General features: G+C 36.8%; 3 protein-coding genes across 4 annotated transcripts; 1 reads left to right on the top strand and 2 right to left on the bottom strand.

Moving 5' to 3' along the window:
• Nucleotides 1-223: 223 nt before the first annotated feature.
• LOC111777623 (bifunctional dihydrofolate reductase-thymidylate synthase-like) lies at nucleotides 224-5900 on the top strand. 2 transcript variants are annotated; one of them, XM_023657300.1, is made up of 12 exons: nucleotides 224-621; nucleotides 2044-2564; nucleotides 2641-3043; nucleotides 3144-3188; nucleotides 3353-3418; nucleotides 3921-3982; nucleotides 4097-4171; nucleotides 4259-4424; nucleotides 4499-4622; nucleotides 5093-5199; nucleotides 5292-5476; nucleotides 5542-5900. In XM_023657300.1, exons 2-11 carry the CDS (start codon nucleotides 2134-2136, stop codon nucleotides 5400-5402), a joined length of 1590 nt encoding a protein of 529 aa, XP_023513068.1. In that variant the 5' UTR covers nucleotides 224-621; nucleotides 2044-2133; the 3' UTR covers nucleotides 5403-5476; nucleotides 5542-5900. The 2 variants fall into 2 exon arrangements, with proteins under 2 accessions (XP_023513068.1, XP_023513067.1); XM_023657299.1 differs by having other exon boundaries at nucleotides 5612-5877.
• A 2319-nt stretch (nucleotides 5901-8219) lies between these two features.
• LOC111777456 lies at nucleotides 8220-9382 on the bottom strand. Its single transcript, XM_023657073.1, has 2 exons — nucleotides 9055-9382; nucleotides 8220-8850 (listed from the first exon to the last, which is right to left on the bottom strand). The coding sequence occupies exons 1-2, from the start codon at nucleotides 9118-9120 to the stop codon at nucleotides 8425-8427; spliced, it is 492 nt and encodes a 163-aa protein (XP_023512841.1). The 5' UTR covers nucleotides 9121-9382; the 3' UTR covers nucleotides 8220-8424.
• A 3836-nt stretch (nucleotides 9383-13218) lies between these two features.
• LOC111777612 (short-chain dehydrogenase cctT-like) lies at nucleotides 13219-14433 on the bottom strand. The gene is made up of 2 exons (XM_023657282.1): nucleotides 13388-14433; nucleotides 13219-13256 (listed from the first exon to the last, which is right to left on the bottom strand). The coding sequence occupies exons 1-2, from the start codon at nucleotides 14312-14314 to the stop codon at nucleotides 13230-13232; spliced, it is 954 nt and encodes a 317-aa protein (XP_023513050.1). The 5' UTR covers nucleotides 14315-14433; the 3' UTR covers nucleotides 13219-13229.
• Nucleotides 14434-15144: the final 711 nt, after the last annotated feature.

Here is a 15144-nt window from a genome sequence, read left to right as displayed (position 1 = left end):
CTTATTATTGAGATTTTTAAAATTTTAAAAATATTTTTTTGCGTTCGAGAATATTTTTATTAATTTAATCCCGAAAACATTTTTCAAAAATAGTTAAAAAAAAAGTGATATTTCCATTAGAGAAAGAAAGAAGTGGATTCAATCTCTAAAGTCTAACCGAGAAAATTTTTCAAATTCCTTTAAGAACTTTTGTTGAAAACAGATGAAGAGAGAATAAAAAGAAAGTAGAGCCACACTTCGATCTCGAATATATCCATTTCGGATCATAGACGGCGGCAGCCCGCAGGAAACGCGTCTTTGGATTATCCTCCGTTTACTTCTTCACTTTTCCACATAAACCCTCTTCCATTGGAGCCCAAAAAGTTCAAAAAACCCAAAAACATCGAAACGGGATAAAGAAAATAACCGGTTTTTCATCCTAAAAACTCCCCACCTGCTGGATTTCCCTTTCCCCTCCCTTTTCACCATTACTCTACCCGTTTCAGAAATACCCATTTCGTAAAACCCCCCAAAATCCAAAGAACACAGCGCCCTAAACCTAACCCTCTTCCAATCGAAAGTCAGCCTAAGTTTATCTTAGGCTTTTTCGAGTTGAATATTCTTAGCCCGCGTTTAATCTCGGTGGGTTGCGCCTAATTCTCCCTTTTTCCCCTGATTTTGCTATGTCATTTTGGGATTGGATTGTTAGGGACTGAGTTTTGGATTCTGTTATTGATTTTGCTTTCTGGGTTGGAGCTTAAATGCTCTTTCTGTAATTGGGTGATCGTCCAATGTTCTTATTATTCTTCATGCTTTTTGTTGATTGAATTTGCATTTGACCTGTGAGTAGTTTATTGCATGTGCCCTTTTGTTCTTTTTCTTTTTCATGCGTTGTTGGTTTGATTCTGTCTCTTGTTCGTCTCTTTATGACATTATCCCTTATCTCTATTGCCAAGCGAATGTGAGCGGTAAGGATTGTGTTTTTTAAATGATCTTGCCTGCAATTTGTTAGGTTGGGAAGAATCTGGAGGTAAAGTGAAGGAAAAAGATAAACAATTGTTTACATCTTTATCCTTGTTCTTTTGTTCTTTGATTTTGATGTTTTTAATTGATTCTGTTCATGTAAAACTATGGATTTGGAAGTCGGTTTCGTTTTTAAGTGGATTTCATTTGTTTGGAAGAATAATTAAGTGAATATGGAATTATGTACTGTTCCTTTGAACCAAAAGATAGATCAATTAGAAAAGTAAGCCATAGACGGAATGAAAGTTTAGCTTAATCCTCCTTTGAATGGTGTGATATCCCACATTGGTCGAGGAGGAGAACGAAACACCCTTTATAAGGGTGTGGTAACCTTTTTCCTAGCAAATGCGTTTTAAAGCCTTGAGGGGAAGCCCGAAAGGGAAAGCCCAAAGAGGACAATATCTACTAGTGGTGGGCCTGAGCCGTTACAAATAGTATCAGAGCCAGACACGGGGCGATGTGCTAGGGAGGAGGTTGTTCCCTGAAGGGGTAGACACGAGGCGGTGTGCCAATAAGGATGCTGGGCCCCGAAGGGGGTGGATTTAGGGGGGTCCCACATCAATTTGAAAAAGGAACGAGTGCCAGCGAGGACGCTGGGCCCTGAAGGGGGTGGATTGTGATATCCCACGTTGGTTGGGGAGGAGAACGAAACACCCTTTATAAGGGTGTGGAAACCTTTCCCTAGCAATCGTGTTTTAAAGCCTTGAGGGGGAGCTCGAAAGGGAAAACCCAAAGAGAACAATATCTGCTAGCGGTGGGCCTGGGCCGTTACAAACGGTGAACTATTTCTTTTTTTTATTGTGAAGCAACAATTTCATTGGTTTTACAAATCTTGTTCTGTGCCCCTTGGCATCTGTCTATGGAGAGTTATAATCTTCATCTATATTAAGCAGAAGTTTTTCAAGTTCATGATGAGTTTAAGATTGTTTTGTGAAATGGAAGTGTTTGTTCATTCAATAAAAGAGTTTTGAATGCTTTAATCCTTTGGATCATGTTCTATATGATTTATTTCTGAAGTTTTCTGGTTGTCTTAAATTTCAGGTTCTACCGCACTTCCGTGGAAGCTGGTCGTGCGGGGAAAAATCATTGAAGTCACCGTTATTTAGGTTCGGTCAAGTTTTTAGTTCTAATATGGCTGCTGATCCTCTGACAAGCTCGAATGGAAATGCCAATGTAAATGCACCACCTAATCCGCGAAGGACTTATCAAGTCGTTGTAGCTGCTACTGAAAATATGGGTATTGGTAAGGATGGGAAACTTCCATGGAGGTTGCCTTCTGATCTCAAATTTTTTAAGAACATAACCACGACAACATCAGATCATGGGAAAAGGAATGCAGTTCTAATGGGTCGTAAAACATGGGAGAGTATTCCGGCTGAGTATCGACCTCTACCTGGTCGTCTCAATGTTGTTCTGACTCGTTCTGGAAGTTTCGACATTGCCACTGTCGAAAATGTTATAATATGTGGTAGTATGACGTCTGCTTTGGAATTATTAGCAGCTTCGCCTTACTGTTTGTCAATAGAGAAAGTGTTTGTTATAGGTGGTGGTGAGATATTAAGGTGTGCACTTGTTTTCGAGACCTTCGTTAGTGTACTATTTTTTTGTTTCGGTGCACTGATTCTGTTTTTAATGCAGGGAAGCTCTGAATGCCCCCGAGTGTGATGCGGTCCACGTTACTGAAATCGAGACAAACGTTGAATGCGACACCTTCATACCAGCTATTGACAAGTCTATGTTTCAGCCATGGTACTCATCCTTTCCCGTGGTGGAAAATAACTTACGATATTCGTTCACTAGTTATGTTCGTGTGAGGAGCTCAACCGAACCACCACCCATTGATCAGAACAATGGTCTGGTCTCTCATAACAAACCCGATTCTTTTAACTTCGAAGCTAAGAACTTCTCTTTCCTACCCAAGGAGATTTTTGAGAGGCACGAGGAGTACTTGTACCTAAAACTTGTTCAAGAAATCATCTCAGACGGTACTTCCAAGGATGATAGAACGGGAACGGGTACTTTATCAAAATTTGGTTGCCAGGTAACGTTATCTTTCTTATTATTTGACATATTTATCTTTTATACAAGTTGCTCTATTTCGAATGCTACATGTTCATCTCTTGTTCGTGGTATCTGTACAGATGCGGTACAACTTGCGCAAAACTTTTCCGCTGCTTACAACTAAGGCATGTGCTCGTTTCGTATTTTGGTTTCCTTTGTAGCTGTAGCATGAAAGAAAAACTCCCTTTTTTACTCGTCTTGTTTCCGTTTTTCAATTTCTTAAATCGGGTGCATCGTATATCGTAATGGTTTAGTCGTTGACATATATTCGTACCACGTGATCCTTCAGAAAGTATTTTGGCGAGGGGTTGTTGAAGAACTTCTTTGGTTCATCAGTGGTTCAACCAATGCAAAGGTAAGGCGCTATGCTATCACTAGCACTTAAAGCTTTACTTCACTAGTTTGTGGTTGTGATTGTACAACCCCGCACCCCGCACCCCGCACGTTGAGTTAGAATTTCTTGGTTTAGGAATTACGAACTAAGCGATTAAGTGTTTTGCTTTCTTGGTTTAGTGGTTGCGGTGTTTCGGTTCATAGCTTGGGGCCTTGTATGATTTGTGTTTCGGTTCATAGTCTCCCTAGTTTTCTTCTGTGAAATCCCACGTTGGTTGGGGAGGAGAACGAAACATTCTTTATAAGGGTGTGGAAACCTCTCGCTAGTAGATGCGTTTTAAAAACCTTGAGGGGAAGCCTAGAAGGGAAATCCCAAAGAGGACGATATCTGCTAGTGGTGGGCTTGGGCTTGGGCTGCTCTCAACCATTGTTTGTAGGGCTAGACCTACTCCATTGTGGTTTATCTTGCATTGGCATCTTGTTTTGGCCTACAAGTGTGGCCTTATTTTCGACATTATCAACAGGTTCTTCAGGAGAAAGGCATTCATATATGGGATGGCAACGCGTCGAGAGATTACCTCGATAGGCAATTACTTATACCTTCGAAATTTGATTCTTTTTAATATGAAACTAGAGAAGTTTGAGTTTTTTTGTATATAATTTGAGCTATAATTCTGTTTTTTTTTTTGGGTAATCTTAGTATTGGTTTAAGAGAAAGGGAGGAAGGCGACTTGGGACCCGTATACGGGTTTCAGTGGCGACACTTCGGTGCTAGGTTCGTCGATAACTTCGATGATCTCTTAAGTTTGTTTTTATTTTATTGCGGATTCGAGCTTTAATGCTTTCGACGCTTCTTCTACAGGTATACTGACATGCATGCTGACTACACTGGTCAAGGATTTGATCAGTTGCTAGATGTTATTAACAAGATAAAAAATAATCCCGATGATCGGAGGATCGTTCTTTCTGCGTGGAATCCATCTGATCTCAAACTGATGGCACTCCCGCCTTGCCACATGTTCGCTCAGGTTGGACTCGAGTGCATGATGTTCCGTGTCTTTAACTTGTTTCCTTAGCGTTGTTTATTGATCGCCTTTTGCAGTTTTATGTAGCGAACGGGGAGTTATCGTGTCAAATGTACCAGCGCTCTGCTGATATGGGCCTTGGTGTTCCATTTAATATTGCGTCGTATGCTCTTCTGACGTGCATGATTGCTCATGTTTGTGGTACGCTACTCTATATTGATCAGTAGTTTGTTTTCTACTATTGTGAGATCCCACATCGATTGGAGAGGGGAACGGATCATTCTTTATAAGGGTGTAGAAACTTCTCCGTAATAAACGCGTTTTAAAACTGTGAGGCTAACGACGTATCTGTTAGTAGTAGGCTTGGGTTGTTACAAATGGTATCAGAGCCAGACACCGGGCGGTGTGCCAGCAGGTCACTGGGCTCCCAAGGGGGTGGATTGTGAGATCCCACATCGGTTGGAGAGGGGAACAAAACATTGTTTATAAGGATGTGGAAACCTCTCCCTAACAGACGCGTTTTAAAACCGTGAGGCTGACGACCATATGTAACTGGACAAACCGGAAAATGATTTAATTATCTTTATACACATCTATATGGCTCTTTAAACATTCCTCCCCTACATTTATACTTTTAGTTGCATTAAAAAGTTTATTCTTCCTACGTGCAGATCTTGCTTACGGAGACTTCATACATGTGATCGGAGACGCTCATGTTTACCGTACTCACGTGCGGCCATTGCAGGAACAGCTTCAGAAACTCCCGAAACCGTTCCCTGTAAGTCGGAAAAGTATAATTACATGCTTCTTCCCTGCTAGCGTTCACTAACTTGCTGTTTTTAATATTACACCGGCCTTACCGTATTGTAGGTTTTGAAAATAAACCCCGAGAAGAAGGATATCGATTCGTTAGTGGCAGCTGATTTCGAGCTAACAGGTTATGACCCTCATGAGAAGATAGCAATGAAAATGGCAGTATAGAACATGATCTAGCTGCCCCAGCAGACAAAGGAGAAGACTATGTTCCTTCTACCACATATTCTCCAAATTTTGAGGTAAGTACGCTATAATCACCATGAAAAATGTCGGTTTTTAGTTGTTTTGAAATTGATCGTACCAGGTCGAAGAGCTGGTGTATGAAAGCGGTCGTGTTATTCCATGGTACTAAAGCGTTTTGAGCGATATTTCAGGTACGAGCACCCGAAGCTTTGGTTGATATGATCTGCAAATAAAAAGTGTTAAGTGGACATACTTTATACTCTTGTCATATGTAGTGAGAATCCTTTAGTCCCTATGGTTGGTTCTAAAGTGATTTAGTTCGGTTTTGTATTTGCTATAGATTTGTTCTCGATGAAAAAATGGAACGGTTTCACACACGAATACACGGTCGGTACTATTATAATACCATGCTACGTACAAATATAATACAATCTCGATCGATCTTTCTTGGAGTTTATCTGGTTTTGAAACGATGGTGAATTTGATGGATTTTGTTGTGTATATGTTGTTGTTGTTACCTTAAAAGATAGTCGAACCCGCCTTTGTTTCCCGGTCTCTGCTTGATTGAACATATTGCATATTCCATGTTAGAGAAACAATGAAGTTAGGAGACCTGAACGACCAATCTCGGTGTTAGACCAAATATTTTAGAGTTTACGTCAAAGCCGAGGGATTTGAGTCTATATCTTTTGAATAATCGTTTGGAAACGGAACGTAGGATTGAAGTTTAGGTGGCGATGATGCCGTGGAGGTTAGGAAAAGTGTAACAGGCTAAGCCCATCGCTAGTAGATATTGTCCTCTTTTAGCTTTTCCTTTCGGGCTTCCCCTCAAGGTTTTTAAAACGCGTCTACTAGGGAAAGGTTTCCACACTCTTATAAAGAATGTTTCGCTCCCCTTTCCAACCGATGTGGGATCTCACAAACCACCCTCCTTCGGGGCCCAATGTCCTCGTTGGCACACCGTCTGGTGTCTGGCTCTCATACAATTTGTAATTGCTTAAGCTCACCACTAGCCGATATTGTCCTCTTTGGGCTTTTCCTTTTGGGCTTTCCTTGAAGTTTTTTAAAACGCGTTTATTAGGGAGAAGTTTCTACACCCTTATAAATAATGTTTCGTTTCCCTCTCTAACCGATGTGGGATCTCACAAACCACCCTCCTTCGAGGCCCAACGTCCTCGCTGGCATATCGTTCGGTGTCTGGCTCTCGTACCATTTGTAACAGCTCAAGCCGACTGCTAGCAGATATAGTTTTCTTTAAGCTTTCCCTGTCGGACTTTCCCTCAAGTTTTTTAAAACACATTTACTAAGGAGAAGTTTCCACATCCTTATAAAGAATGTTTCGTTCCCCTCTCCAACCGATACGGGGACAGTGTCTTCGTTGGCTCTCGCTCCTTTCTCCACAGATCTCACAAAAAGATTTTGAGTTTGTTTTACGATGGAAAGATTGAATTTTAATAGATCATAACAGCAAGGTCACTCTACCTACCCGAGACCAGGCGTGTCTTGAAAGTGGTAGGCGAATTGAGCTAAAAAAGTGCAAAAGTTGTAGTGACATCTATAAACCCTTCTTATTTGAGGTTCTTTGTTTGCTGATAGGAATTGAATTGGATGCTTTTTGTTCCATTGAATTGAATATTCTTCAACTTCTTCTCTTTGTCCAATTAACAGCTCTTTTGAATACATTCCCTTTCCATTATTACCATTATCTTTCACATTCAATGAAAATAGAATAAGCTCTTATCCAAATAAAATCTCATTCCTTAGATTTTCAATTCTCCTCGTGATACCGATTAGGTCATAATGTCGTTTTCTGTTGTGTTAGGGGAAAGTTGAAACGCTTTTATGATACTTGGTTGCATGTTCAACTGATTTAGATGTGTACTATTGACTAGGAGGTCTAGAAGGAGTTTGAAATCTCTTGATTCTCTGCGTTGTTAAGCTCATTTTTGGTGGACGGTGTTCATGGGTTGGGTAGGTCAGGTCAAGTTAGGACACCAAAACGGTCTTTTTAGCTAACAGTGTTCATGGGTTGGAGTTGGGTCAGGTAAATTTTTCAACCTAAACGACATAATTAAATTAAGAAAATCGAATTTTTCGAGTCGTGATCTTAATTTGTGATATTTTTTCGAATTCGTCCCTATAATTTTTCTGAATAGAACTCGAAAGGCACAATAGCATGTGTGGTCTCGTGAAAAGTGTACCAATTATATTCTTTGCACTACAAATTTTATTTGGAGGATTCTCAAATCTCATTAGAATTTGATTCAAATCCATTTAGTGGATTATGATACAATGTTATATATGTCACACATTCTTTAATTTATGAATATTAATTTTGTTTCCTAAATATAAAGAGATGTTCTACCTCACATTATCAATCAATAATAACGTGTAACAACTATTGTATTTTATATATTTTATAACAGTAACAACTATTGTATTTTATATATTTTATAACAATTTTCTGTATACCATCGACCAAAAGATTTTTTATAACAATTCTGGTCGATTTTTTATAATAATTCTCTGTACACCATCGACCAAGAGATTAGAGGTTTGAGTACCTTATTTTACCAAGAGATTAGAGGTTTAAGTACCCTATTTTACGTATTGTTGAATTCAATTTCGACAAACTCATCAATCTGTTGATAGCGAATTTGCATTAAGTTATAATGCATAATACCCTAAACCCTTTTTTTTTTTACTAAACTTTCTTTATTAAAATTATGTTATATTATTGATTGTTTTGGAAAAATATTAGAATAATTCCATACAAACACTTTTGTTATTTGGATAATATATATGATTTAGGGCTTTATATAAACAACAAGAACACTTTGGATGATGAGTGGTAGATTTCATTCAAATATGTAAAATTAAAATTAAAATGGAGAAGTTCTCAGTTTCTTCTTCTTCTCTCTTTAGAAGTAAGATTCAACTCGTAGCGGTAATCACTTGCAGGATTTACGAGATGCGGAAGATTTGATTTACTTATGGCTAATACCTAAAATACACAGAATTCTTCCTCCCTTCTCAACCTCTGCTGCCGCGCTATGAACGCCTCCACCGTCTGTCGAAACTCTTCGTTGCTCATCCGATCTTCCGGACTCGGCCTATTTCTTGTTTCTTCACTCAATCGGACGATTTTCTTACACTTTTCCGTCTCCGATCGGCGAAGTTCACGATGCGGATTTTCTCGCTGTACGACGCCTATTTTCTCCGATTCACTCCTCTGATAATGTTTGATTTCGCCGATTTTTTTTATTGCGATTGAGGTATCGCTGTTGCCGTTGCCGCGGCTGTCATCGATCTGTTTGACGCGATACTCGATTTCGGCGCGGCGAGTTTTCTGATTCTTCTCACTGTTTTGAACGAACTCCTCGTAAAGATCGGCAACCGAATTCTTCTTGCTCGGATCCTTAGCAGAGAACTGTCCAGATTTGGCAAACAGAGTGATTACAATAGCGTTTCCGATCAGAAACACAAAGCGAGGACTTATCAATGTCACCGACAAGCACCGGAAGTACTCGCCAGAGTTCTTGAAGGCGCTCGGCAGATTGCTAGAAAATCTCGTGATCACAACGAGAATCAAGCACAATTCGATGAATCGAAACAGATTAGCGATTTTCCTGACCTGTCGATACTTGAGAATCGCGTTCATCTTCGCTGCTCTTACATCGTAGAAATTGACAGATTCCATTTCCAGAAAGAAACAAAATCAATTCAGCAAAAACCACAGCAAAATTTACAAAAACGATCTCGTAAAAATCAAATCAATGTCACAAGTAAACAAACTCCTCCTCCGTCAAATTCTTCGATTCAACCGTAACGATCATCTCCGGTGGAATCACTTCCAGGAAACAGGACGATGCTGCAAAGAAATTGGTGAATGGAAGCATGGAAACAGAGAGAAAAATCAACAAGAAGAAAAGAGTAATCTCAACTTTTTTTCTTTTTTTTTCTTTTGCCAAATGAGAAAGTTAGCTTTAATGCTTTGAATGCTTTAGTAGGACTGGTATTTATAGTCGAAAATTTTAAAACATTTTATTTTTATTTTTCTCTATAATTCATATATTCCATTTACTTTATTTGCAATTTGAAGGCTTTTGTCTAGAAGACTATTTAAAAATTATTAGTTGAAAATTATATATGAGATAGAATATGTCCATAGCCTTAAAGTTAGGTAACAAAGTCCTTGGAAATTATTTTTTGAGAAATGAAAAACAACATGATATTAAAATAATATTTTTTTTTTTACTTTATTTTTCTATTCCAAAAGTACTTATTTTTTAAAACAATAAAGGTAAAAATACAATATTATTCATCATTTAATATTTAATTCGTATTCTATCGTGTTTTCGACCAATAAAAAAATTTTGGTTGGCTAAGTTGGTGACCCCTGTTAGACAAACACAACTCTTCACAATGGTATGATATAGTCTCATGCAAATAGAGAGAGTATTCTTTGATTATAAATCCATGATCATTTCCTAAATTAGTCGATGTGGACTCTTCACAATGGTATGATATGGTCTCATACAAATAGAGAGAGTATTCTTTGATTATAAATCCATGATCATTTCCTAAATTAGTCGATGTGGGGCTGTCCATTCTTCCCCAAAAGGTCTGAGAGAGTATTCTTTGATTAATGTGAGACTTTCAACATCCAACACCTCCCGTTAATCGAGGCTCGGCTTCTTTTTCTTTTGGAGTCCTTTGTTCGACATTTCAACATCTAACACCTCCCGTTAATCGAGGCTCGGCTTCTTTTTCTTTTGGAGTCCTTTGTTCGACATTTCAACATCCAACACCTCCCGTTAATCGAGGCTCGGCTTCTTTTTCTTTTGGAGTCCTTTGTTCGACATCTGAGGATTTACCAATCTATTGGCAGGACTTAATTTAGGGCATGACTCAATTTAGGGCATAATACCATGTTAGATGAACATGACTCTCCACAATGGTATGATATTGTCCACTTTGAGCATAAACTCTCGTAGCTTTATTTTGAGCTTTCCCAAAAGGCCTCATACGAATGAAGAGAGTATTCTTTGATTATAAACTCACGATCATTCCCTAAATTAGTCGATGTGGGACTTTCATCATCCAACAACTCAAACACCCGAATAGAATTTACAATTGTTCATAACGTATCACTAATATCGACTACAAACGTTACTTAATCTTCATAATTATCTTCAAAGTAAGTAGGACATGGTTGAGTTGTAACCCTATTTAAAAGGGTCGTCTCAAAGAAGATTATCGAGAAGGGTCATCTCAAATTATATATATATATATATATATATATATATATATCATAAGATTCACCCCTCTAATTTTTTAGAAAATAATTAATGACTTTATAATTAAAAAATAAAATTTTAAAAAAAATCCACTTTTTATTTATAATTTTTATACGCTTATTAGAAATAAATAAAAAAACACGTAGAATTTGAATATTTTGATGCCAATTTATAATTTTTTTTTAAATATTATTTAAAAGTAAGTTATTTAATTGCTGAGTAGACAGACAGATATTGGTGGGAAGATGCCAAGTGGACACCTGAATGGAGGTGCCACGTCGACTTTCTTACTCACTAAGAAAATACCACGTGGCACCTTTTTAATTTTTTTCAATCAATCCTTTGGAAATTTCTTTTTTTCCATTTTTTTAATTACTTTTATGTCCCGTCAGTCCGACCACAATACGGCCACAACTCTGTCTCCATCATTCGTGGATGCCACGTGTCAGCTTATTACCACTCCATTATTTCCCCTCATCCAAAAATTATAATATCTTGCTACCAAAATCATCGAAAATATGTGAAAATAAACTAATTTAATTATAACATTTTAATTAATAAAATATGTGTATACATATTGGTTGGATTAGGAAAATAAAAAATAAATAAATAAAATAAAACTAGCCAGAAATTTCAAGTTCGTTGGATTGGGACTCAAAAAATTCGAATACAGTTTACGACCCAACCCAACCCTCAATTTTCAAGTTGGGTTATCGGGTTATTTTTTAATCATTAAAAAAAATTATATTTATCCACTATGCATGTTACGTTACTAACTAAATCTCACAAAATTCAAATATCAAACATTTACCAATTATATCATATCAGATTACTACCATTACTTACAAACATTTTTTTATAATTTAAGGGTGTATACTAGTTGATGAATTCGACTAAAAAAATGTCAACCCACGAACCCAATTTTTTGTTTTTCAAAAATTCAACCTAACCGAAACCGAAAAAAGATTGAATCCAACACAACCTTTATGATTGGGTTGGGTGATTCGAGTTAGTCGGATTATTAGGTCATAATTGTTTTTTTAATTATTATTATTATTATTATATATTCAAGATAAAGTTATTTTAAAATTATATTATAAAAGTGAATTAAAAAAATAAAGTTGTCCAATCAAAATTTCCATTATTAAGTGCAAAAAAGTTTTTTTTTTTATATTTTTTTTAATTTGATATGACATTTTTGGATAATTTTATATGTTAGATAAATAAATGAAAATTTTCCTATATATATAAAACAAAGTATTAGAAAATTAATTAATTATTGTCATCTCAACAATAAAAATAGTAGAAAATTAATTTTTGAAAAAGGTGGACTTTTTGTTTCTATTGGTCGTTAAATAAAAAATATATATCTATGAACTATTTTTCGATAGAATAATATAACAAAATCGGTGAAGATTAATCGTTTAATCTCAAACTCATCCTTGGTTTTTGTGTCGGTAAAAATTTGATGTAAATATTATTATTGTTCGTGTAAAACTCAAAATTTTAAGATTTCAATAAATATTGTATTTGAAATGCTTTTGATTCCATACAGAGTAACGCTTAATTTTAGAGTTTTTGTGATTAAGTTACCAAAAAAGAAGATGTACATTGTTGGTATAACTTTATTAAATATTTTTTAACCATCATATCATCAGAATCACTCTTATTCGTATATTGTCATTTTTTTACTGTAAAAGAGGGGTACATAAATGAACTGAGTTCACATCCGAATAAGAGCAATTGTGAGAATAGAATAACTAAAAAACACTTCAAAGAATTGAAAGTTATTAGTCATACCAACAAGATGGACTTTCATTTTTTCGGTGGCTCAATTATAAAAACTCTATGGTTAAACATGTTTTTACTTGGATCAATTCTATATTAGGTCAGTTTCTAAGAATTTTCAACTCTATGGTTAAACATGTTTTACTTGGATCAATTCTATATTAGGTCAGTTTGTAATATACCTCATTCACACTAAAACGACTAAAATTACCTCATTCACTCGTTTCTGTAGGTCAAAATCAATAACTAGAAGCTGACAAATCCGCTTAAAAGGAGAATGTAACGAATTGAATGTTAGAAATCATGGTAGGCCCATAACCCCTTATGCTCAAAGTGGACAATATCATACCATTGTGGAGAGCCGTGATTCGTAACATGGTATCAGAGTCATGCCCTAAACTTAGTGAGGACAATAGAATCCTCAAATATCAAACAAAGATGGTGAGCCTCGAAGGTGTAGTAAAAAAGTGACTGAAGTGTCAAACAAATGGTGTACTTTGTTCGAGGGCTCCAAGGGGAGGTTGTTCGAGTGCTCCATAAGCCTCAAGGGAGGCTTATAGTGTACTTTGTTCGAGGGGAGGATTGGTGGGAGTGAGTCCCACATTGGCTAATAGAATGGTCGTGGGTTTATAAGCAGAAGAAATACATCTCTCTTGGTACGAGGCCCTTTTGGGGAAGCCCAAATCAAAGCCAAGAGAGTTTATGCTTAAAGTGGACAATATCATACAATTGTGGAGAGTCGTGATTCCTAACATTGAATGATAAATAATATCATATCATTAAAACAGAGAAGAATTTCATAAACACGAACATCGTGAAAAACCAAAGATGAATAATATCATATCATATCATATCATATCATATGATCGAATTTCGTACCTTTTTATCCAAGTTGAAGCGGTGCGAGAAGTAAAGATCTTGCACCCAAAGTGGAAGCCAAGACATGATGGTTAACAAGCCACTCAAATGCCCCAAAACAATTCGCCTTGGCGGCCTCTTCCTCAGCACTTTCTTCACAACCTCTCTTGCAAAATCCCCTGCATCACTTGATCTCCCACTCTGTGATGCATTAGCCCTCTCTTCTATGGCGTCCTTGAACTTCTTGTAAAGTTTCCATTCTTGGCTTCTCACATTCTCGACCGTGGCGCTCCCAAAATTGGACCTTATGGCCCCGGGTACCACCATCACTACGTCGATACCAAATGGCTTAAGCTCGAGTCGCAGCACATGCGACATAGCATGAACAGCTGCCTTACTAGCACAATACGACCCTGCCCACGGTGTCGGCACGTTCCCTACAACGCTGCCGACATTGACAATGACTCCACTGCCACAAGAAGCCATATGGGGCACCACTTGCTGCACCATCCTCAGCTGCCCAAGCGTGTTTACTTCCCAAGCTTTCCTCACATCCTGCAACGGAAGCTCGGCGAGCGGGCCACTGCTACCGATCCCAGCATTGTTTACCAAGATATCAATACGTCCACACTTTGAAATTACAGTCTCCACTGCTTTTGCTACACTTTCATCAGACGTCACGTCGAGTTCAAGCATTTCGACTCTGTGGGGACTTTCGTCGAACACCTGGTGGGCACGTTGGGGAAGGTCGGTGGCGAAGACATGACAGCCCTGTTCGGAAAATGCTTTGCAATATTCGTAGCCAATGCCGCCTTTGGCGCAGCCGGTGACTAGAACTACGATCCTATTGTCCATAATTTTGGGAGTTCGCGGCGGCGCTGACGGGGGTTGTTGTTGATAGCGATTTGTAAAGGTGGGTGCTGTGGATATGCTGTGCAGTTGCAGCATATGCTTTGATATAAACTAAGATCGGACGGCAACCGGAAGAAATCCAAGAACTAAATTCCAATGGAATTCCGACATTTATAGATAAGCTAAAGGTCTCCGAGCAATTACAATCACACGAACAATGAAGATCCAACCAGAAAAAAAATAAATAAATAAAATAATAATAATAATAATAATTTTAATATTTTTTAGAACTGGAGTATGAATTATTATTATTATTATTTTAATAGAGTACAATAAACATAGATGGGATCAAAAGTCATTCGTGAATTTAAAGTCTAATTTTCATTAATGTTTAGCATGTTTAAATATAATAAAAATTACAATTAAATCCTAAAAATAAAATAAAATACTCGATAAAAATATATTGAATATAAAATCCTAATTAATTACAGCTATATAAAATATATTTGTAATAGGAGGAAATTGAGTAGAAACCAACATAAAAATTAAAAATTAAAAATTAAAAATTAAAATTACTATTAAACGGAGTCTAAATAATAAATTTAAGAAATTTACTGGTGTTGTTCTTATATGATGGTGTTACGTTTTACGTTTGCTCTCAATTATATAAATTAGATTCGGTTTAATAATAATTTAATTTTTTTATTTTTAAAAATTAAGATTATAAACACTATTTTCACTTGTAAATTTATTTGTTTTTGTTAAAAAATGTGAAATTTGTAATCGAAATCCGAGAAAATAGGAATAATTTTAGAAACGAAATAATTATAAACCTAACTTAGAGTTATTAGTTAATGAATTTAAATTTAATAAGTCCCTCAAAATTGGTCCAAAACTATTACAGATAACATGGGATTCAATATCCC

Source organism: Cucurbita pepo, chromosome LG16 (assembly GCF_002806865.2).
Source record: "Cucurbita pepo subsp. pepo cultivar mu-cu-16 chromosome LG16, ASM280686v2, whole genome shotgun sequence".
In the NCBI taxonomy this organism is placed as follows: Eukaryota; Viridiplantae; Streptophyta; class Magnoliopsida; order Cucurbitales; family Cucurbitaceae; genus Cucurbita; species Cucurbita pepo.
The sequence above is the reverse complement of the archived record's forward strand: the minus strand, read 5'-3'. Positions and strand labels throughout refer to the sequence as shown.